This window comes from Uncinocarpus reesii, genomic scaffold, assembly GCF_000003515.1.
Source record: "Uncinocarpus reesii 1704 scaffold_1 genomic scaffold, whole genome shotgun sequence".
In the NCBI taxonomy this organism is placed as follows: Eukaryota; Fungi; Ascomycota; class Eurotiomycetes; order Onygenales; family Onygenaceae; genus Uncinocarpus; species Uncinocarpus reesii.
In genome coordinates, this window is record NW_003052500.1 from 6,322,821 (window position 1) to 6,345,996 (window position 23,176).

At 51.1% G+C, this 23,176-nt stretch overlaps 9 protein-coding genes across 9 annotated transcripts; 3 read left to right on the forward strand and 6 right to left on the reverse strand.

The window, feature by feature from the left end:
* Positions 1–1,468: 1,468 nt before the first annotated feature.
* On the reverse strand, positions 1,469–3,341 carry UREG_02389 (uncharacterized protein; the record flags this gene model as incomplete). Its single annotated transcript, XM_002542827.1, has 2 exons — positions 1,469–3,145; positions 3,213–3,341. 2 exons carry the CDS (start codon positions 3,339–3,341, stop codon positions 1,469–1,471), a joined length of 1,806 nt encoding a protein of 601 aa, XP_002542873.1.
* A 701-nt stretch (positions 3,342–4,042) lies between these two features.
* UREG_02390 (uncharacterized protein) lies at positions 4,043–5,992 on the forward strand (the record flags this gene model as incomplete). Its single annotated transcript, XM_002542828.1, has 3 exons — positions 4,043–4,068; positions 4,204–5,203; positions 5,264–5,992. 3 exons carry the CDS (start codon positions 4,043–4,045, stop codon positions 5,990–5,992), a joined length of 1,755 nt encoding a protein of 584 aa, XP_002542874.1.
* Positions 5,993–6,539: 547 nt separating this feature from the next.
* On the reverse strand, positions 6,540–8,571 carry UREG_02391 (uncharacterized protein; the record flags this gene model as incomplete). Its single annotated transcript, XM_002542829.1, has 7 exons — positions 6,540–6,727; positions 6,792–6,890; positions 6,944–7,044; positions 7,105–7,361; positions 7,514–8,063; positions 8,122–8,396; positions 8,500–8,571. 7 exons carry the CDS (start codon positions 8,569–8,571, stop codon positions 6,540–6,542), a joined length of 1,542 nt encoding a protein of 513 aa, XP_002542875.1.
* Positions 8,572–8,837: 266 nt separating this feature from the next.
* Positions 8,838–11,101, forward strand: UREG_02392 (uncharacterized protein; the record flags this gene model as incomplete). Its single annotated transcript, XM_002542830.1, has 4 exons — positions 8,838–8,855; positions 8,983–9,099; positions 9,193–9,451; positions 9,744–11,101. The coding sequence occupies 4 exons, from the start codon at positions 8,838–8,840 to the stop codon at positions 11,099–11,101; spliced, it is 1,752 nt and encodes a 583-aa protein (XP_002542876.1).
* Positions 11,102–11,668: 567 nt separating this feature from the next.
* UREG_02393 (uncharacterized protein) lies at positions 11,669–12,465 on the forward strand (the record flags this gene model as incomplete). The annotated part of the gene is made up of 2 exons (XM_002542831.1): positions 11,669–12,098; positions 12,173–12,465. The coding sequence occupies 2 exons, from the start codon at positions 11,669–11,671 to the stop codon at positions 12,463–12,465; spliced, it is 723 nt and encodes a 240-aa protein (XP_002542877.1).
* A 585-nt stretch (positions 12,466–13,050) lies between these two features.
* On the reverse strand, positions 13,051–14,508 carry UREG_02394 (uncharacterized protein; the record flags this gene model as incomplete). Its single annotated transcript, XM_002542832.1, has 2 exons — positions 13,051–14,070; positions 14,137–14,508. 2 exons carry the CDS (start codon positions 14,506–14,508, stop codon positions 13,051–13,053), a joined length of 1,392 nt encoding a protein of 463 aa, XP_002542878.1.
* A 700-nt stretch (positions 14,509–15,208) lies between these two features.
* UREG_02395 (phosphate transporter A-1) lies at positions 15,209–17,380 on the reverse strand (the record flags this gene model as incomplete). Its single annotated transcript, XM_002542833.1, has 4 exons — positions 15,209–15,999; positions 16,060–16,772; positions 16,827–16,994; positions 17,064–17,380. 4 exons carry the CDS (start codon positions 17,378–17,380, stop codon positions 15,209–15,211), a joined length of 1,989 nt encoding a protein of 662 aa, XP_002542879.1.
* Positions 17,381–19,658: 2,278 nt separating this feature from the next.
* UREG_02396 (uncharacterized protein) lies at positions 19,659–20,033 on the reverse strand (the record flags this gene model as incomplete). The annotated part of the gene is made up of 1 exon (XM_002542834.1): positions 19,659–20,033. One exon carries the CDS (start codon positions 20,031–20,033, stop codon positions 19,659–19,661), a length of 375 nt encoding a protein of 124 aa, XP_002542880.1.
* A 1,170-nt stretch (positions 20,034–21,203) lies between these two features.
* UREG_02397 (uncharacterized protein) lies at positions 21,204–22,928 on the reverse strand (the record flags this gene model as incomplete). The annotated part of the gene is made up of 3 exons (XM_002542835.1): positions 21,204–21,365; positions 21,432–22,573; positions 22,628–22,928. The coding sequence occupies 3 exons, from the start codon at positions 22,926–22,928 to the stop codon at positions 21,204–21,206; spliced, it is 1,605 nt and encodes a 534-aa protein (XP_002542881.1).
* Positions 22,929–23,176: the final 248 nt, after the last annotated feature.

Consider the following 23,176-nt stretch of genomic DNA (forward strand, 5'->3'; position numbering starts at 1 on the left):
TCGGGCTAGTAGCCGTGGGAAGATATGCACTATATCTCCAGAGGTTGAGGATCTATTGCTATTGGGCATTGAGCTGTGGTTCGGCGAACCGGCATCGGTTGGCTCCCCGGCCAAGAGTAGAGGATGATTTGGAGGACTCATTTGGTGTGGCCTGTTTTGACGAAAACATTGCGATCCATCAACACTCGGAGACTTCATGTGAGAGTATTGGCCCCGAGCTTTTGTGGGAGGTGGAGAAAAATGAGGTGCTTGTAGTAAAGGCGACTCTTGTGGGTGTGCAGAATGGAAGCTCGCTCGTTTCGAGTCTTGTGTAGCAGGTAAGGGTTCTCTGGGAGAAGCCAGAAGCGGCTGTGCATTTTGTAATCTCGGTGATACGACAGGGGATTTCAGGGGAGTATGGCCCCCTTGTTGCGGCTTGCTTTTCATATTCCCCGGTCGGCGCGGTGTGTCGCTCGAAATATGGGATTCGTCTGCCATGCCATTTGCGTAGAAAAAGGGTCTAGGATTTGGCTGACTTGTTGGGTGTTTGGCATCCGCCTCGTGCGATGAAATTGTCGACCGGGCGTCACTGGCGTGGAAGAACATGGCGTTCCCAGGAGAGCTGCTGCATGACGAAGCAGAGTATGGCAGCGGAGCACCGTGTATGACGCTTCTTGGTCTGGAAGCACGCAGCGCTGAGGTGTTGCTATCACGGGGAGTCAAGGAGGATTCGGTCGGGTGGAGTGTGGAGGGCTGAGGTAAACGTGACGAACGCTGCGCGTGAGAAGGAGTGCCGGTTGGAGAGGAAGACACAACGCCATCTTTGCGAGAGGTCCTAGGCCCTGAGCGCGGTGTGATATTCGAGCTTAGTCCAGCAGATGCCAGGGAGGAATTTTCGGACGAGCGACCGTCGACATGGTTCGGTTTGCGGCTTAGGTGGGCGGGAGTGTATCCGGCTACTTTGGGCGTCAGAGGCGTTTTGGCAGTTCTATTGAACGCCGCACTCATCGACGGAGTAAAAGGTTTGGTCGTAGGATTGTTTTGTTTATCCAGAGGTCGCATTGCTGTCGTGGCTGATCTCAAGCTCAATATGGGGTACAATTGATCTCGCTGAACGGCATTGCGAGACCCGAGTCAGAGCAAGAAACATGATGGCCAAAGCCAGCAAAGATCAAGTCCTTCTTCTGTGTAGGAGACGGCGCAAGAAGCGACTGGCGTTGGGCGGTGGTGAGGGTTGGGCGTGACGGCGTTTCTTCGTTGCTTTCATTTCGCGATTTCTGGCGATGCAACTCCGGCCCAAAGCGGGCTAGCGGCAAACATCAACCACCGCCGTCAAACAGCGAGTTTCTCGAGTTAATACTGGATATAAAACGGCATACTGCGTGTCTCATTACTATCGTCATCGTCATATCTATCATTTCTGCACAAGTTTGAGAGAAACCAGGAGCTTCAATCCCTAGGCAGACTCCTGCAGCCGCGACACCCAATATCATCCAAAAAATAGACGCTTGCGAGCTTCCCGGTCGAAAAAGGTCCCCAGCACAGCTTTCCGTTTCACAGCGGATATGGGAGCGTCATTCTTCAGGGTCTTGTCAACTTCCTCCTTGATTGTGTCCTTTGACAGGCAAAAGTCCACGTGCCGGTTGAATGCCACATCATCTGCCGGCTGTACACATGAGCAGATAGGACAGGTCCAAGTTTCACTGCTAGATTGCTGGTATGAGGCATCTGTGGGACCTGCTGATTCCGTCCGCGAAGGCTCAAACTCTTGACTCAGTGTCTCAAGGTCTTCAATATCATTCATCCTTTCCTCTAGGGCTGCAGCTTCAAATTCTTCCTCGGTTGACAAAACTGCTCCGCCAGTAACACCACCGATCGCTCCCGCTGGGGGTTCAGCAGAGCAAGCCCCTCGCGTACCGAAGAAATTAACATCGGCCTTTTTCGTGCTGACAAGATGGGTGCAACGAAGCCCCATGAGGCGAATCTTTAGATTCGGCGTCTCCTTGTAGATTTTTGTTAGTAAAGGGAGTGCATTTCTGTATAGCTCATCCGCGAGATGGACGGGCTTGGGTGTCACTGCCTGGCGCGATATAATCTCAAAAGTATGCAGCTTGACTTTCAGGACCAGGGTTCGTCCCTTGCAGTCAGCCTTACGCAAGTCCTTCTCAAGTTCTACTGCGGTCGATTTGAGCTTGTCTTGAAGATTCGCGAGGCCTTCTAAATCTCGAAACGTACTTTCAGTTCCGACGCTCTTCCTTTGGCGTTCTTCAGCGGGTGATATGGTGGTCCTTCCGAGCCCCAGGTAGCATTGCATCAGGAATTGGAAGGCCTTTTGTCCAAACAAAGGAGCTAGCATGGCCCGAAGTGGATAAATATCTCTACATGTTTTGATTCCTAGTGCGTCAAGCTCCCGCTCGAATACTCGTCCAACTCCGTTCACTTTCCGCACCGGTATTTTAGCCATGAAATCCATGATTGCGGCACGCTCGCTAGGAACATAAAATTGGCCATTTGGTTTGTTCCAATTAGATGCAATCTTTGCAATTTTGGCGTTTGCAGCAATGCCTGCTGAAACAGTGATATTCGTCTCCGCGGCTATTGTGTCGCGAAGCTTCTGAACGGCCTCTTCCGGGCCCATATTGTTAGTCGAGCAGTATTCAGTGATGTTTAGATATGCTTCATCGATACTAGCACTTTCAAATCGAGAATCATAGTTGACAAGGATGGCTCGGATTTCGTTGGCCTTGGCCGTGTATTTTGCATAGTTTTGGGGCAAGCAAATAAGTTCCGGGCATAGTTTTTTGGCGACAAAGCTCGCCATACCACTTCGGCAGCCGTACTTTCTGGCAACATAGTTGCAAGTGGTCAGGACGCCTCTGCCTACGGCCATCGGAACAGTCCGTAATTCTGGCCGGTCCAGCTCTTCTACTGCCGCGAAAAACGCATCGCAATCGATATGCACGACAACCTGGGAGAGATCGCGAGTCAACTCTAGTTCTGCAATGTATTCGTCAGCCCGACGGGCCTGTACGGAAAGGTCTTGCTTTTCAAGCTTCTCCTTCCGAGCTGAAAGCCGTTGAATCTTTTCCGTCAGGGCTTGATCCCGCACTTTTTCATGATTAAAAAATTTCGACCCTTTGGATGCTTCGTAAATGACTTCCGACACCTAATGACCAGTGAGCGCTCGACCAATTGACATTCGCTATTAGCTCCAATGACAGGAAGTAAAATACCTTCTGTTGATCGACCGTGTCTTGGCCAGCCTTTGTCAGAGACGGCCCCAAAAGGTGATATTTCAGTGTCTCGTCAGAAGTGTTGGCTTTTGCTGAGAGAGGCGCATCTCCGGTCCCTGACACGTCCATCGTGGGTCGAATGCGATGCCATAACTCATCGGTAACCTCGCAGAGTCCAAATCTCACCAGATATCTGTTTCGAGCGTCATCCTGGGAATCGCTGCCTGATCGACTTAACACTCTTTGCGTTGCCCGTTCGCGTTCAGCGTTAACTAGTTAGTTAGATCGGGCTTGATCACGTGCTTTCGCGTTTTTTCGTGTTTCCGACCTCAACTTCAGCTGGCTAGCAAAGACAAATTGCTTTGACGAAGGGCCGCTAGTACCCATGGTCAACCAGTGTCGCCAGTGTCGCCAGTATGTGGATTCTATCTTCAGAGGGCGACTTTCTTAAAGGTCCGCCATCCTGTCTCCCCCGCCCGTCGCGCGGTTGTCCCCTAAGTTGCTGACGCTCGTGATAGGGAAGCGAATATGGTTGAAACCGGGTAAAAGGTATCTATTCGGTCGGGTTGCCTCAGATGGAAGTAAGTACGCATACTTTTTGTTAGGACAATTGAATGGCGGGCTCTAATCAATGGGATTATGCGTTTGCAGCTACTCATGCTATTAACTCCGCTACAATCTCACGACGCCATTTGGTAATCGAAGTTGGTCGCGTTAAGCAAGGAGACGGTGTCCGTTCGTGCATATTTATATCGTTGGATTGAAACTGAGATGGCCTAGTTGCATGTCCACGCGCGATCTACGCTTACCCTTATCGACCAAAAGTCAAAATGCGGCACGACCGTCGATGGCGAGAGTATCAAAGGCAAAACCAAACTGCTCAGTCCTCGGGATGAATATTCGGTTGTACTGGGAAGATATCAACATGTACTAAAGTGCGTGAGCCTATATACTCTACTTGGATAAAGTGCTGATGCCGTGGCTTTTCCAGGATAACATGGTGTCCAGTAGTATTGACCTTCTCGTACGGGTCACAGGATTCACAGGACGAAAACCCTTTGATCCACGCTCAATCTCGCCTTGAAGATCTGGATATCAAAACTGTTATCCAATATCTTCCCGGGAAAACGAGCTATGTGGTACAGAAAAGACGGAATACAGCCAAGGGTCTCCAGGCGCTTATAAACGGGAAACACATAGTCGAACCGGCATATATCGAACACATCGTATATGCCGCCACATCCACCGAACTCGAGCGTGAAGAGGCGCTCTGTCCATTAGAACAAGATTTTGATGCCGCGTGGCCTGACCCAATCCCACATCTTCCACCCAGGGGAAAAGAAAAAATAGATTTGCCGGATTCTGCGTACAACCCCGATCCACGACGATCTGGTGTATTTGAGGGTTACACTTTTGTAATCTGCGACGAATCGAAGTGGGAAGAATTACAGGGAGTAATCACCGATGGTCATGGGAAGGCATGGATGTCCATACTTGACCTTGAAATCGACCCTGCAGAACATGCACAAGATTTTGTGCTTCAAGCCGCCCGCTGGTCTGGCAAAGGAGAATTCGGTCGTGATTGTGAAGTAGTACTGGTAAAGCCTCGGAAGAAAAATAACTCGGAATGGTTCGATCGGTTTGAAAACGAAGTTAACCGCCTAACAGGGCAACAATTCATCGAACCAGGTGAGCTCTTAGATGCAATCTTGCGAAACGATGCGTCAAGACTGTATAAGCAGTACCAACCCCCTATCGTTCCCGCACCAGCCGCTCAATCGCAAGACCAAGCGATGGGGCATACCGCAGAGTCGGCTGCATTCAGACCTGTGGAAACTGCGGAAGAGAGCCAGAGGAGTTCTAGGCCGGCTAAACGTCCACGTACTCAAGCCTACGTTCCCAAGTTCAAAAATTTCGATGACGGCTTTGATATGGAATCGATCCCGACATATAACTTGGAATTGGAGGAAGCTTCTGAAGAACCCTCCCAGGTATGCAAGCTGCCTTGCGCGTTCTTCATGGTCTGTACAAAATTCCACTGACATAAACAGTCTTTGGCTGTCGATTCAATGCCCGATCAATCAATGCAAGATCGTGAGATATCAGATGCAGACGATGGGGTTTCGGAGCTTCTTCCAGGAGCTACTGCTATGAGGCATCATTTCCGCGGCCGAGCGCGTCCTGTGGCCAGTCCAGTACCGCAGCCACAACGAAGAACTAAAAAGCCAAAATTAGATGTGATTGAGGCCGCCCGGCAACATCGTGAAGCAGAAGACCGAGCTGCTTTGGCGCGCCAGGAAGAAGAAAAGGCAGCAGCTATTGTTGATGGCATGGATTTGTCGCGACTTCAAAATCTTGCTATAATCGAAGAAATGCCAGTCTTTCAAAAGGTACGGCAAGATCGGCCTTCAAATGGACATGGAGACCGATGGGATGATCGATGGAACGGCCGTAAAAACTTCAAAAAATTCCGACGCAAAGGGCAAGGTGGCGCGCTACATCGAGTACAAACTGTTATCGTTCCTCTCGAGGAAGTCAAAAAGAAAGATTTTGGCATCGGGGATGACTACTGGAGCCATAATAACAATAGCAGCACAAGAACGGAACGGAATCGATCGGTTGTCCAGGAATCTAATGACACAATGTTAACATCTCAACCTATCTCGCAAAGTGCAGAATCCAGGACGACAACCAGATCCAGAAAGCGGTCGCGCACAAGGGATTCAGATAGTGACGATGACGGGCTAAGGTTCCGCTTCAGGCGAAAGAAGAAGCGCTGATGCTGCGGAAGTTTGAGAGCTACGGGTGGTACGGCTTCGCAGTCTTTGGTTTTGTGAATATTTAGCCTGAGTATGGCCCATAATCAGATACTGGCGCTCCATATTCATGCTATCGCCAGCAATGAAACCTGTCACTCCAACACATCAACACGGATGGAGAATGATGCCATTGACAAAACATTATTTGGTACGGACAGCGAATAAACAACTCTAGGCGTCCCTACAAGCTCGATTAGTTTTCGGAGTTTATGAATGGCTAGGCAGTGCCGTTTCCGTGCAACACCTCGACGAGCCAGGAGACTCTACCGAACAAACATTTCACAAAACACGATTTGCAAAGGGCGTCCGCTGAAGAAACAAAATTACAACCAACTGCATGATCTATCCTACATTCACGTCAAGTCCCAGAGGTCTCAACCCACATCCGCATCTTTTCATTATATGCACCCCATACTGCTTTTGGAGATAATCGAATACCCTTCTATTCTTATGTTATTGAATTCCAACCCGTTGTTTTTCGAATATTTCGCCTAATATCTCAAGATCATCACGCATTTTCATTCCCTCTACCCGTTGCTTGTGAACCTCCCGTCTCTATCAAATCCTTCGAAGTCGGCGTCCCGGCTAGCGTCTTCTCTTCCTGCGTAGTGACGTCAACCGCGACTTCTTCGCCGAACTTCCTAGCTATCTCCTCTAAACTAAGTCGGGCAGTCTCGGGGAAGAAGAAATATATCACTGTCGAAGATGGAAAACTGAGCGTCCAAATCGTTATTGAGAAATGGGGAGCATTTTGTCTTACCTGGAATGAAAAGAACAGACCAGATGATGGGAACGAGGTAGTATCTCCAGCCTACATGCGCGAAGCCGATCGGCGCGGTTTGAAGAAGGATGATTGTTGCTTGAAGATGGTTACATTAGGCCTAGTTTTGAGGATAATGGGACCCGACTCACATGCGAACTGGCCAAAGGTTGAAAATCCCATACCAATAGGGCGTATCTCAGTGGGGAAGATTTCAGAGACGTAGAGGTACATTGTCGTGTGGCAAAATGTCCTGGCAAAAAGATCAGCTAGGAAAAGCCGATTAGGGGATAGAGACCGCAGCCAAACTTACCCTTGGAAAGCTACGTATAGGAAGATGAAGAATATACCAAAGCCGCTGCCCACGCGGTTCTTGGTACCGGTGTATTCAGCTGTCATTGCAGCTAAACAAGACGTGGTTATGATAACGCCTATGAGACCGATGATGTACATCTTCCGGCGTGAGTTGATCTTATCGTGAAGCCATGCTCCAAGGGGGTTGTAGATCAAGCCTTTACTGCTGTTAGTTTGTGGTAATGACTTGGATATAGAGAGGGGAGTGTATACCAGCTGTGGTAACCCACAGTGCGCTGAGAAGCAGAGGCATATGTCCCGTCATTCCTAAGTTTGTATAGAGAATCACTGCATAATTATTCTATTACCGACGTGTGAGCTACTTGAGTCCAGGGATTGGCAAAGCTGAAAAGAAGTGAAATACTTACAATAATAAGTGGCCCGCCAAACTCAGTGCCCCATTGAGTCAGAAATCCAATTATCATTCTCCTCCGATATGACTTCTTCTTGACAACAGCCGTCCAAACACCATAACCGGTTGCAGCTAGCTTCTCCGCTTCAAGCATGACTTGTTTTTTGATCCGGTAGAATTCTTCTCTGGCCACCAAATCCTGCGGGTCATCCTTCGATTGCCTAAGCCGGCGAAGAATCACCAAGGCTTCATCATACTTGCCTTTGGAGATCAGCCACCTGGGAGACCGGGGTAGCCATGGTGAACCCATTAACAAAAGTAGTGGGCTCAATATTTGAAAACAAAGCGGGAATCTCCAGGCGAATGCCGGATTGGAACCCGTAGCAAAGTAGCACGCGTATCCGATCCAACAAGCTAGCATGTATCCGAAGACGAGAAATATAGCATGGTGGCCCACAAGCCACCCGCGAACAAAGGGACTGGAAATCTCTGCAAAATACATGGGGCAAGCGGTGACAAGGACGCCGGTGGAGGCACCAGACACAAAACGACCGGCTTGAAACATCCTTATGCTATGATCAGTACTGCATGCCATTTCCAGGGGCGTCGCAGGGTACGGCTTACTTCAAATTTGCGGCTCCGCCTTGCAACGCACCTCCAAGGATTGCAAGAAAAGAGCCAAGTTGAATATTGACTTTACGACCCCATGCCTCGCAAGACCACATCATGAAGAGGGAGCCTACAGCTCCGCCAGCACTGAAAAGGCCATTTGCGGCTGCAATAGCATTTGTCGTCACTGTGGCGTATCCTGGTTCACCCTGGGCGGGCAGTTCAAAAAAGGCATACCATCCGGGTTGGCCAATTGTGCTACTGATCACTGAAGCACAGAAGCCATATGTCTAAGGTAAAGGCGGTGATGTTAGAACATCGAAGAAAATCCGCGGAGCTATAGGCCCTTCCCATTCTCTCCAAGGGAAGGGTTTGCAGTAGAGAAACGCGTACCAGTGAGCCCAAAGCTACAAAAACAATGACCAGCCTGTTGTACCGGCTCGTCTGAGATCCAAAGTTAGCCATTGTGGTGTAAATAGTGATGCCAACGTCCGACGCTTGGACCTTATATAAAACTCGTGAGGACAGAAATATTTCTCAGACAACCGACAGTGATTATTGAAGTGGCCATCCCAGGTAGAACGCATATGGTGTAGCCATAACCTTTGCTGTATGACAAGCTTTCCGTCTTGCAAAGGGCGACCGTAAATACGGGATATCTCCTTGTCTAACATAACCATCCTACAGGCGTTGATTGACCTGACTCAGGACTGAGACTGCAAGTGTTGAACATGTCCAACAAGCAACAGGTGTGACCTGTTACAACAGATAAGCAGGCTGAACTGAATTCAACGAAAAAACATGAGCCCGAAGACCAGCATGATTGGGTATACATAATATGCGCAGCGACTAAAGTAGAGGCTTTAGGTGTGATAGCCACAGGATGCGCCATTAGCTTGGGCCCGAATTCAGCCAGTTGCCAGCACCGTCTGGCATTGCAGATATGTCGAGCAAGTGCTGTCGCCATCCGTTCCCGGTGGAGGATTCTCGGAGGTCAGGCTCTCGAAACGAGGAGGTTGAAAAAACAGCGATAACGAAAAGAAATGGTTGCTCCCGCGTCTACCCTGTTGGATTTGGTAGCTTTAGGGCTGGGCCCTGGGGATGCGCCCCGAAGTCACTGCCCCTACCCCCCCCCCTAGCGCCCTTGTCCTTGCAGCCACCGCGACCCGCAACGCGCGACACGGACCTCCAAAACTGCCATCTCTCCCCCTGCACCTCGATTGCAAGTTGCAACCTCCGCTGCCCCTCAGACCTCATGCAGATGCGTCCTTCTCCATTGCAGCCCTCGGCGCTGAATTTCTTCGGCAAGGCGACCCGAAACCCTTTCCAATATGCCACCCGAGTTGTCAGAGTTGGAGGAACTAAAGGCCCGTCTTCTTGCGGCTGAGCAACGCGCTCAGAGGGCAGAGGAACTCGCTGAGAAGGCAGAGGAACGCGCTGAAAGGGCAGAACAACGCGCTGATAGATCATAGTAACAGTTACAAGAGGACAAGGCGAAAAGCAAAACGACCTTTAATGCTTACCTGGATCTCTGCCATTCATACCTCTTCGACGGCCTGTTGGTTCAACCAGATCCGAAGCGTTCTACCCAGGGGACCATTGTGGCACCGAAAGCAAACACTATCCAAAAAAACTAGTCCCCTGGGCGGATTTCCTTGAAGGTCAAGAACATCGATTCGATGAAGTATATGACCTTTTTAACGCCCTTCCAGAGCCGGCGAAACTCTTCCCTACTCGGCGGACGCTCGAGGAATTAGGCGAACTGATATGTGATCGATTGTTTGCCTCAGAAGATGACCTGAGACCCCACCAGCTATTCGCGGTTGAGACGCCGGTCCGTCGCATCGTTGCTGCTCTGAGAGAGATGGAGGAAGCCCAGGAGCGCTTTCAGCTGGGGCAGGGGATAATTTTTGAGAGCCACCAAAATACCCTGGATGAAGAAGTCGAAGAGGTCCAAGAGCTCCTCCTAGCTCGAGAACTGGCAATTACGGGAGGCAAAGAGCACCCAAAGCTAGTCAAGCCAGACCGGATCTGTGTATACAGAGATCTAGCTGGTCAACATACTCTTTCCTACTTGGTTGAGTATAAGCCACCGCACAAGCTTACCGTGTCCGACCTTAAAAAGGGCTTACGTTCAATGAATATCCAGAAAGAGGTGATTCAGGAGTACAGGATTCCGATCAACGACGAAAAGAAACTCCAATTTGCTGCGGAGAAAAAGGTAGCAAGGGCAGTGTCACAAACATTCCACTATATGATCGAAAGCGGTCTAGAGTACAGCTATCTAAGTACCGGAAAGGCGTTTGTTTTTCTTCGTGTTGGAGAAGCTGACCCGACAACATTATTTTACTATTGTTTCACCCCTGATGAGAAAGTGCACGCGTCTGATGACCTAAAAGCCAAAATATTTCAGACTTCCATTGCGCAGGTCCTCGCATTTAGTCTGTTGGCATTTACAGCAGAGAGACGGAGCCCTGATTGGCGCGAGCACTGGAGACACACACTCCCAAAGTGGCCCGTGGATGGAGGAGGCATGGTACCTCGTACGCCCGAGAAAACGAACAAGCGGAAGACACCCCCATCATCCGACTTTAAAGGGAGGCGCCCCTCTGTCTCGCGATCCTACGAGCTGCGCGTCAGGAAACGCAATACGTGTAAAGAAGACGAGGTCCTACAGTACTCCGACTCCGATGAACGTTCATCCTCCGAGTCGGAATCGGGAAATAGAGAAATACGGGTGGCCGGAAGCCGCACGGGGCTTCAACAGGAAACTGTTCCAGATAGCCCAACGCCGGTTAGAACAAGGGAAAGGACACAGCGCCGTGACTACTGCACTCAAAGCTGCCTTCTAGGGTTAGCTTGTGGAGGTTCTCTGGATGAGAACTGCCCGAACGCCTCAGCTCACCGGGTTTCTGGAAGTCTACATTATGCTGAAAGCATGAAGCCTTCCGGCGGGGAGCCTAGCGGTGCTGCTAAGAATGGAGTGACGAGGTGAATGTCCAGTGCGATAGACGGCCTTGTAGGTGTTACGCTCTCCTGCTTGCACTTTTGGGTGCTGCTTACAGGTCTTCCGATTCAAGTGATCTCCATCACGGACTCCGAAGAGTAATCGCAATGCCACACCCATGAAGACTGGGATACGGCCGTGTTCGAGCAGCTCTGCCCCTTGGATTATTACTCTCAATCCAGAGACTCTTGTGCTGCTGCGGGTTGACGTGCCTGAATAATACATTCCATAGCGTACCCGGGTAGCGCCCGGGTAACTATCCACCAAGATGAGATACTAGAGGACAAGTTCGTATTTAGTTCTGTGGAGCTTCGGCAATATTCACTGCAGAGTAAATAGATAGTCATCATGTTTGTCCATCTGTTTTCCGTCGGCGATGATAAACCGTTGCCTCTCGCCGAGATTGTGCCGTCCACCTTTCTGAATATTAACAATCTCCCACTGACGCAGTAGCTCATCGTCTCAAAACGCTCCAAATCGCATCCTGTCCCGCCGTTCTGCCCTCTCCCTTGCCGTCCAACAACACACAGAGCAGCCTCACCCAGCCCTCCCACAATGCCCCTCTCCGTCCGTCCCCTCTCCACGCCCGCCGACCTCTCCCGCGCCGTCGAGATCCAATCCACCACCTTCGCCAACAGCGCCTTCTGCCGCACCGTCGGCGCCTCCCCCGAGGGCAACCCGCGCACTCTCTCCCCCGCCGACCGGCACGCCATCCAGATCTCGCGCCTACAGGAAGCCGTCGAGACCGACCCGACGTTCCACCTCCTGGGCGCCGTGGACGACGAGACGGGCGAGATCGTGGCGGTCGCGAAGTGGAACGTGTTTCTTGACCGGGCTGCGTTGGAGATGTGGAAGCGAGGGGCGCGGACGGACAGGGACATGGAGATTCCGCGGGGCGTGGATGAGGAGGGGTATCGGTTTGCCAAGGGGCGGATGTACGAGGCGAAGAAGAAGTGGTTTGGGGAGGAGGGGAGGGAGCATTGCTGTGAGAGATTTTTTTGACGGTTTGATCTGTTGCTGCGATCGGGCTCTGGCTAATTCTTTTGATTTTTTTTCTAGTTCTTGCTGTCCTCTGCACGCATCCCGACCATCAGGGCCGTGGCGCGGGCACCCTGCTACTCAAGTACGGCCTTGAAATTGCTGATAAGCACGGGGTCGAGTCCTTCCTGGAGGCTTCGGCAAAGGGGCTTCCCCTCTATGAGCGCTATGGATTTGAGAGCATCACTTTCCCCGACGGCACGCCAGGTCTTTTGGAGTTTGATGTTGGGAGATTCACGGGGCGAGGAGGAGACCAGGGCGATTGGGTACGCTTGACGCTGATGACGAGACCGTCCATGGCGAAAAAGAATTAGAATAGATGTTGATTTTGCTTGGGATGATTGAGTGAACCGGCCGGGCCGCGCATATTTTCTACGACGGAATTGGTTATGTATATACCTCGAAGCGAGGCTTGAGGAGGTTCATCTAGAAGGTATATATAATGCTATACAAAATATGACCAAAGACAGAACTTGAGGTGATCTTGTATTACGGTGAGATAGAGACAATTCGACCAGATACGTCATGCGTCAATAGAAACGGGTCGAATTGAGATGGATGGAAAGAAGTTACAAGAGTGATAAAGGTCCATGAGCTGGGACAAACATCATACATACTTCGAATCTACAAGGACAACATTATTAACATTCCGATTGAATATCCACAAGCTACATCAGGAGAGAAGCAGGAGCTGTTGCATGCTCCCTTACATCTTCCAGCAGCTCCTCCACCACCTCCAGAAACGAGTAATTATCTATAGACCCATAAGACATAGCCTTGAGCCCCAATTATCTCACGCTACGAAGTATATAGCTTCGCTATTTCCCGAAACCCGAAAGAGAAAACAAGTCAAAATGTTTGAAGATCAGGGAGGTAAAAAAAAAAAAAGAAAGGGAAGCTCAGCCAGCCTGGTACACCGCGGGCCCAGCCACGATATGCGGATTCAGCAAGCTCAGATTGAACGGCGTCACATACAAATCCGCATCGGTGACCGCTAGGAACATGGTCCCGTTGACTCCCGGGTCGCCGGCATACGTATCGAACATTGGCTGCGTTGTCTGCGCGGTCGTCGAATTGGTCGAGTTGACGCCCGTCAGTGGAGAGTATGTCACGTTCAGCTGCGTCACCCACGCAACGAATGCGGGCCGTCCGGCCATGGAAGTGGTAATGTAGCTGTTATTTGGGCCGACTCGCATACCGGGCCTTTCCCAGGAGAGTCTCACAACTTGGCCCGGCTGCGAGAGGGGCGTGGTGCGGTTGCTTGAGATTGCCGGGGCACAGGTGGAGTTTAGGCACGAAGCGCCTGGGTCGATGGCTGACATGTTTGCCGATCCCAGACCGGGGCCGTACGTCGTGTTGGTCCCGGCGGTGGCGTTGGAAGAGAATGGATTTGGCTGATTGATGACGGCAAGGGCTGGGTAGTTCTGCCACACAAGACGTGGGTTGTTCCCGGGACAGTAGTTGATATAGGGCGCGATCAACGTCCAGGCCCAGGACTGCGGGATGGCGGTTTGGAACCAGACTGGGATGGGGAACAAGCCTTCGAATTGGCGGAAGAGCAGCTGCTGGCGGCCAGTCATGGAGACGGCCTGGAGGAGCAGTTGCGCCGTCTCTCGCGCATCCAGGTGCGGCACAAATCCATAGGCTGTCGATTCTATCACCTTGCTGATCTTCTGAGCGAAATCGAAAAACTCAGGCAAAGTCTTAAAGGGATGGCGATAGCTGCATCTAGTGGGAGCTGACTGGCCAAGGATGTTAGACAGCATGGTAATATGGCCCAGGACCTCAGTCCGCATGAATTGGACTAGGCTACGATCTCTCGCGGTCAATCCAGCCTGGGTGAAGTCCTGCACGGAGAACTGATCAAGGCCGGTGTCCAGCATATCCAGCTGCAGCCAGTCGCAATACAACAACAGCGCCTGATTGGTTATACTTTAGCATACCGGTGCTAAATAGCAATGATAATACTCCAATGGAAGACATACAATAGACTGATAATCATAGTCGCTCCGCACGTTATATACAGGCGCCGTGCCGTTGGTACCCAATCCACCCGCCGGGATGTATGGTGCGGGCTGTGTATCATGGAGCATGCCGTCACTGGGATACCTCGTTGCTTCAGGAGGCGCGGGCCTGGGTGTGATAGCCGTGCCACGTACGGTGCCCGTCAAAGCACCCGTGGCCGTGGGGACGCCGGTCCATGGCCCCGTACCGCGAGGCAGACTGACACCGCTCACCACGGACGGAGTTGCGGGAACCACGATCCCGCTCGCATAGGTGAGATCCGCAGGCTTCGCTTTGGCAGCAGGGAATAACAATGGGGCAACAATCCCCGTAAGCAATGCGTTGTAAAACATCCTGACGAGCGTTTGCAAATGTCCTCGAAGAATTGGATGCTAGTGCTGGGGAGGTTGGATGGGTATGGATATTTCCTAAAGGCAGGGGGGATAACTGTCCCTAAGCTTGTTTCGGGTCCTCGAGGGAACATCACTGACGCAATCTCTTTCATGGCTGTTGTTGATACAATGGCGAATGTGCTCCGCAAGCTCCGGCTAGCTTTTCAAAATGCCATCAATCTTGGATTGAAACGGGATTTGCGGTCAATCCTTACATGTTAATAGGTGGTAAACCTGGGATATTCTAACCCACGGTCGACGAAAAGTCAATCTCCAGCTTGTGCTTCATCAACATCGTATTCTTGACGGCTGGCAGTTCAACGGGTTGGCAATTGAGTTTGGCGAGGAAAGTCAAGAGACGAGTAGTCAGCAACGGCCTGTATAGTTTAGCCAGCTCATCAGAAGGGGATGAAGACAAAATGATATTTTGGTAAAGAAAACGGGAGAAAAACAGCTGGATCAGGATGCCAAACGGAGAGTAAACATTTGTGAAGACTAGCTCTATCGAATTGTAAAGGTGGTATCTCCATGTATGATTAACTTTTCGCTCAAATCAGTGTCTATTGACCTTTGTTGTCTCAATGCAGGAATTCTCGCTGAATGAAATTGTAGGGTGAAATCACAACGCCGTCCAAACGCCGGTTGGTAAATGCATAAAAGATCATTCCGAAATGTCCTCTGAGCTCGAGGCTTGAGGAGGTGGTAGGTTCTCTAGGCCGTCCTTGTTGTACTCCTTATTGAAAGGTTCTTTCGCAAGGATCATGGGACTGGTGCGTTCAAAGTATCCCAACACGCCCGCGTGCAAGAGACCTTCACTGAGATCCGCGTCCTCGTACGGACGGGACTTTTCATCCACATGGCGAGCCATCGATGCCAGCCACTCTTCTCGCAGTTCCTTCACTTTTTGCTTATAATCAAGTTCGGCATCGTAATATTTGCCCACGCCTCGGAGGCGCTCCCAAAGGGACAGATGCGACGGGTGTACGGCGGCGCCATGGTATTCATGCTCACGCCCGCTGCGGATATAGAACCATCGCCTTTCTTGTTCCTTCAAATCGAGACCTGTGGTGTCCGGGAGGAACAGGAAGGTGAGCAGCATTCCAGCCAAACCAAACCATGGCACCACTCGGAACTTGGTGGTTGTAGAAATGTAGCTATACATCACCGCGGCTACCAGAGCACCCAATTTACCAATAGCGGCGGCGAAACCATGGGCTGTGGCGCGAATCGGGGTTGGGAAGACCTCTGCGGCGACAAGGAATGTGACAGAGTTTGGCCCGAATTGGTTGAAAAAGCTGCTGAGGAAGTACATCGCCTGGAAGGCTTTTATGTGTTCAGGGGAGGTGTAGTAATCGTAGTGATATGCTGGGATGATAAAGAAGATGAAATCCATCAAGAAGCCGACGATTTGCATCCACTTGCGGCCATACAGTTTGTTGTCGATCAAAAACGCTGCACAATGGTTAGAGAAAAATATTTCCAAAGTTCACAGGGCCTTGCTAGAAAACTTACAGGCCAGATAGTATCCAAGAAGGGACACGCCCACGTTGAGCAGGTTGTACAGCCACCCTGGCATGATGGAAGTTGTCTGTGGGCTGATCACTGCAATGAACTCACTTTGGAAAAGTTTGTTTCCATAGAAGAAAACGTCGTTTGCAAACCAGGCGCCGGCAGTGGCCAAGAGGCGGAAACCAAAGTATTTGAAAGTGAGTCGGAGTGATTTGGTGTCATAGCCGGTAACCCGGGACTTTGCTTTTGCAATGGCGAGCTGCTTGCTTGCAGCTTTCATCTTATAAAAGCGGTAGTACACTAACCAAAGGGTGCCAGCCGCGGGAATGGCAAACGACACGCGGTATGTCCACTGGGCCGAAACGGTTGAATAGGGGGCATTTCCACTTCCATGGTGGAAAATGAGGAGCAGAACGATCAAGAGCGCCTGGTTGAAGAACTGGCCCCAGCCCTGCATGAGAAAAGCACTTGTGACTTTCCGGCCACGATGTAAACGGTCCTCCTTTGTTGAAACCTTTCCCGAACCAACAGCATTCTCCATGCCGCTGGTGGCAGTCATTGGATATTCGCCTCCAACGCCAATGCCGTAGAAGAACAACGACCAAACGTAGCAGATGACCCATCCATTTTGAGTCACGCCCCAGGCCGCCGTCAACATGACGAGACCCAAAAGCATGATTACAGCGTCTTGGATGAGACCCCATCGCCGTCCAATCCTGGGGATTCCGGTTAGCTTGTATATTGACTGCAAAGATGGGGATCCCACATACCAATCACCGAGGACTCCGACAAGAATCTGGCCAACGATGATGCCACAGATTTCAAGGTATTCAACCGCGGAGATCCAGGTGGGATTGCATATTTCCTTCGTTTTCCAACACGCGGGGAACGACTTCTCAAATAACGGCTTGATATTGCCGATTGAGAATAGAACATAACTAGGTCATGTTTTTAATATTCCAAAATCGGATTCATGCCAAGAGAACCTTCGGATGGAAGCCACTCACCCTTCGAGGCCAAGTCCAGCGCCAGGCAAAACCATATTGCGGAAATACCAAGACACGGGCGATAAGGGGTCTGCCTTGAACATCCTCCAGAACCCGGCAAACTCCCTCCTCGCCTCCTTCATATCGTAGGAACTCACGAACCGTATCTTTTTGAGAAGAGGGAGATCTGCAAAATAGACGCCATCGGAGGTGTAACAGTCGTCCGGACGAATTAGGCTGTCGAAAGCCTCCTTTTCGCTGAGGTTCATCTCCTGGAGAGGCTCATGGGTGCCGGTCATGTCAGGCCCGTGCGGGGCCCGGGGACCAAAGTCGGCCATCTATGCACGATGCTTCGAGAGAGAGACGAGAGAGGGATCTGGTCGCGTGCTCGTCGGACTAAAGTGAGGCCCAGATCAGCATCCAAGACGGCGAAGAAGAAGCCAAGGCACGACAAGCATCGAGCCAACGCTGACAAGAAGCCAAGCATCCTTGAGGCCCAGCGAGCCTTCACAGCACGTTCCGGGAGGGGCCTCTCTGACTGGCTCTCACTGGAGACGGGGACAAGCACTGGGATAAGGCTTGACAGCGTCAAGCAATGCCAACGACGCTGGAGCCATACTCACTTTGGAGGAGGAGGATGGACACGGTGCGTTCGCCCTCTGCAACCAAGGCTCAGGACGGAGGCGTTGAAGCAGGGCGAGGAGTGCGAGGGAGGAGGGGGGGTTAAAGAAGGAGAAGGAGGAGGAGGTGCAGTCCCTGTCCTCCTCCCCCATCGTGCTGACTACGAGCATCCTGTTCGATTCGCCGTTTTCCTTTTTTTTTTTCTCTTCCTCGCTCAACCGGATTTGGCTGGGGTGGAACCCGTTGACGATGGCAAGCAGGATTGTATTGCGGCGGTATCCAGGATTCAATACCGCCACACGTGCATACAATCAGCCGTGTAACGGACGGTACGCTGTACCCGGCGCTGGCAAAACCAGGAGCCACACCCCGGAGCCAATCAGCGCCCGCGGATCGCCCACGTGTAACAGCACAGTGAGCGGCGCCAAGACCAGGGAGCCAGGCTTGGCACGTCTTGTCTGGTTGCCGGGCCTTGGCACCCGCCCGCGCCAAGACCGCGCGCTTCCGTTGTTTGCGTTCAGCAGGCGCAGCCGCCCGATTCTATGGACGGTTTCGCTGCTGCAGAGACATTTATTCTGATCTGGCGCGGTCAGGGCCATGGGCAGGACTCAGGGGGCCGCGGACAAAGACTGACGTCTACGGGCTGTCGTCAACAGACACGTACGCTGCCCCTCCGTCACACGCAACGCAACGCAGGATGGCGCTTGTTCTTTGTGTGGCTTCGCTGGCTGTTGAAACCGTCGTGGGCAGGGGGGAGATTATTCTTTGCGTTGCGTCAATTTCAGGCTGCGACAGGCCTCAGTCGCGTGCGATTCGTCGTGCCCTATCCCTCTGAAAATATCTCAGCTGTTCTACAGCATTGCTGTCGAAGCCCTCGGGCTTGTTTTCCGCTTCTTTTTAGTGTATCGTCAGCAGGGAATTCAGGGTCTTGGTGACCTTGGACCTGTTAGGTGGCAGGCCTTGTCTCTGGTGAAACCTGCTCTTCCCCAGATCGGATACCGCCTGCCACTGATTGATCGCCATTCCAAGAGACATCAGAACTCCCCGAATCTTGATCCCCTTTCTTGGCCAATTAGCCCTACGAGGACGCGTCTCCCCGCACGGATCGTCCCGTTCCTTCTGACGTCTACCTAGATGGCAGACGCATCCTACGGCAGGCCGGCTTTTCGTTGGGGAGCTTTGGTGCTTTGCTCAGTGCTGCGTCACCCTATCTTGCTTGGATGCGATGCACAAAACAGGACCCAAAACGCGTCGACTTGCAACCGAAGCACGCAGAGATTGGTAGATTTGACCACAATCAAGGCTGAAGGCGAGAAAGCGCCGGTATCTGGATGCGTGTGTGACACCCGGTATCACTTTGCGTTGCTGTCAGATGTGCGTTGTGGCTTACGAGATTGATTTGACTTCAATTCCCGTCTGAAGTGCAGTGCCCGTTTTGCAGTGGTCTTTTTTCAGAGAAAATCAAAAAAGGAGACCGATGGGATAGTCGCATCCGTCAAGGAGGCACAATTGTGTAATGAAGATGTGGCTTGACACACCGCACAATTGATCTCTATTCGCGTGTAGTACTAAATACGTAAAGCCTCAATCCCCACATTGATCCTTGGTCAGGCCGGGTTGGCTTCTAGAAATTTTATACCGGCCTAGTCGAGGCTACACTGCATTGAAGAATCATGTCAATCGTTCCGATGATGTAGCACAGACGCCACAGCATCAACGTCTGAGTTCAAACACTTGGTGCAGCATTCCCATAACATCATCCAAAGCAAGATCTTCGAGCACATATATGGTACTGGCTCTCATGATATCTCACAGTCTCCTCGGAAATGGCCAATTGTGGGACGGCACTCAGTCTATATACCGATTGAATTCCTTTCTATATACATTAATTATCCAAAATATAGCCCCAACCGCCCAGTTAGTTTCCCAGAATGTAAGAGCCCGCTTTTCCAACTCTAGACATAGATCACATGGCATCGTCGCATCTAGGTACACTTACCACGTCTCAGCCTTGGCCAGGAACCCAAACTCATCACCACCCCCAGGCCGGCTGAGATCCAACTGTCTCGCAATCTCTCTCACAAGCTCAACTGCCCCCAGTACCTGCTGGCCCGTAGCTCCTAGGTTCTTGCACCCAAAAAAATGCCTGCGCAGAAAAGATTCAGCATCCAAACATAACCCAATACACGAAACAAGCGGAAGTGAAAATACCCACCCTTTCGCCTGGGGCGCAACATCATCCGCCAGACAGCACACAAATTCCAACATGACCGTCTCCATGGGATTAAGAATCCTCATCTCACCCATGAGCTCTCCGTAGACGCCCCGTATCGCAAAGTCACTCAAGTCGCCGCCGGAGCTCTTGCCCATGTTTGCGAGGATACGGTCGGTGTGGTTGGAGTAGATTTGGGAGAAGAAGTGTTTCCCTCGTCTAAGCTTCTCTTCCAGTGGGACCGGGGCCCGAAGCGATGTGTCTTTCGAAAGGATTTGGTGTAGCTCTGGAGAATTTTGTTCGATCGAAGTCTGGAGGGAGGAGAGAGAGTTGATGCCCTGCGCGCAAAAAGAAAGTGGTGTTAGAGCATAAAAAAGCACTCCTGAGAGTCTGGAGTTATCTTACTCGAGGAAATCCAACGAGAACGCTGGCTTTCAGACAGCATTCTCGAATCCTCCGAGCAATTGCGACTTTGGCGACTTGGTCGCAGTTATTCAGGCTATTGATGTATTTCCATAGCTCGCCCACCGCGGCTTCTTGGTGAAAGGATAAAAGCGCAGCCGTAGCAACGACGTACCATAATGACTTGGCCGTGGTGTTGTTCGCCTCGTTGGGTATAAAACTAGAAAGTCCAGAGAAATCAATGCGCGGGTGCTGCGAGCTGGGTTGCGGAGAGGGGGAAGAAGACGAAGAGGAAGCGGCGGACGACGATATCGTCTTATTATGCATATGGCCCTGAATGGCCCGCAGGCGTAATGTGGCTTTGGAATCTGGCATTTCGATCCGCCTCCTTTTATGATAAAACACCTCCGACCGCGACTGATGGTGGGACCGGCGCTGGAGAGTAGTAAACACGGCAGGAACAGTGGCTGACGACGCTGACTGAATAGGACCCAGACACCAAAACCCCGAGATGCCTCTTGCAAGCAAAGGAATTGGCGGAGGAGACATGCCTAGAGGTCGGATCGGGGAGGAGTCAAAGGCGCGCTGGTTATTAATGCCTAGGCAATTGCTTGCTGCTAGATGGTAAACTCTCCGGCACCCGACGCTAAGAATCGTTCGGGCCGGCTGGTTGCAAACTGTGCAAATGTGCCAAGTCTCTCGGCTTTTGGACTCAGATTCGCCGATCCCGAAATTGGCTGTAGCTTTTTATATGTACCACGGATTACTCTGCACTGAGAAATTGAGTGATATGATCAAATATCGAAGATGAGACCCCCCCAAAAGATCTTATAGTTTGTATGTACAGAGAGAATTGTCCAAAAATGTACTTACAACCTGCGCCTTGGCATCAATGTGTTTGTGAAGACTACTCCGTAGCCTTGCTTTCAATTACTCGGCCAGTATTTCTTGACGAGGTCCTTCTTATTTACCTTGCCCATCGCATTTCTCTCAATGGAGTCGACAATTTTCAGGACAGTGGGAACCTTATAGTGCGCCAGTTCTTCCTTGAGCCGTGTTCGGAAAGACTGCAGGTCTAATGGAGATGTCTACCACGAGTTAGCATATTCTCAAAACAGGCAGGAAAATGATCGAGCATCTCGGCATTTCCTTACCCCTGGTCTCTGTTTTATAACGGCAGCAACACGTTGGCCCCATTCATTATCAGGCAACCCAACAACCGCAACCTCTTGGACGACATCTAGGGCTAGGATCTGCCTTTCAACTTCCAACGCAGAAATCTTGTAACCTCCAGATTTGATCAGGTCCACTGAGGCGCGGCCTTGGATGAAGTAGGCGCCGTCGTTGTCTACCTTGGCAACATCACCTGTCTTGAACCATCCGTCGGATGTAAATTCTGTCTTCGTAGCCTCGGGTCGTCTCCAATATTCCAAAAACACATTCTCGCCCTTGACCTCAATCATACCATCTTCGTCGGATCCGGGAGAAATAATCTGACCGGTATCCCTGTCAGTGAGCCGAACTTGTACGCCAGGCAGGGGCCAGCCAACGCTTCCGTCAATCCTCTGATGTACTTCCAAGCCGCAGCTGAGCCCCATTCCAATTTCAGTCATGCCGTACCTTTCCAACAAGGTTTGGCCGGTGATGTCCAGGAATCTCTTTCTTATCGGTGTTGGCAGCGCGGCAGAGCCACTGACTACCAACCGCAGCGCATTAGCTCCGGTTCGAGCAGCAGCTTCTAGAGGCGTGGATTTGATATGTGTATCAAAGTAGTCCACAAGCTTGGCATAAACTGTCGGGACGGCCATAAACATAGTAGAGGAGGCCTCGCCGGACCACCTTTCCCATATGGTTGCGGCATCAAAATGAGCGTACATCTCAACGGTGGCGCCGCTCAACAAGACGGCTACAAGGCCGTTGATGATCCCATGAATATGGTGCAATGGAAGAACGTGTATGAGGTGATCAGACGACGAATATTTCCATGCTTCAATCAAGCAGTTTGATTGGAACATGATATTCTTGTGAGTAGTGACGCAACCTTTGGGGTTTGCAGTGGTTCCAGAAGTGTAGATTATCAGGGCTCGTCTAGACGAGCTGAACGCTGGGTGAAAAGGAGGGAGTAATGTTGACCCCGATCCACACGAAGTGAAGGGTGCCAGGTCGAAAAACTGCACATCGGGGCAGTTTGTCTCCAACGGCTCCCTTCGATGGCTGAAATAGTCGTGTAATATCACCAGTGATGGATCAGAGTCGGAGATTACATAGAGCATCTCTTTTACAGGGTGAGAAACGCCTATCGATATGAATGAGCTGTTTTGATATTGAATCGAATGCAGAGGTAACCTACACAACGGGACACAAACGCCGCCAGCGGCCCATATTGCCCATTGGCAGACAACATAGTCATAGCCCGATGGAGCCAGAAATACAATTCGTTTCTCGTCCAAATCTGTCACTGACAACGCATCCAGGATCTGGCGCTTAAGTCGCGATACGTCGACAAGCAATTGACCATATGTAAAGCGCTCTTCTTTCGTTTTATCAATAACTGCAGTTTTACTGCCATCATTTTGCGCCTGTCTCTTAGCTTCGAGAAACAGTGGCAGAGAAGGCAGCGATTGCAGATGATCGGGATGGCTGATGGTCATCTTGCCCAAAGCCGAAATCGGATAAATAGCGGGCGGTCTAAAATAGGGGGCAGTCTTGAAACCAAATCAACAAAGACAACCATTGACGGCCTTGACATCAGTGATCGAGGGTCAAAATGCGACTGTCGAGGACGCGACCAACAACATTCCAGTCTTTGATTTTACGACGACCAAGCGCTCATCGGAATTGATTTACGACGAACCGTGCTCGGCGGGCTAAACAAGGGTCCACGTAGGAACAGCTTGTG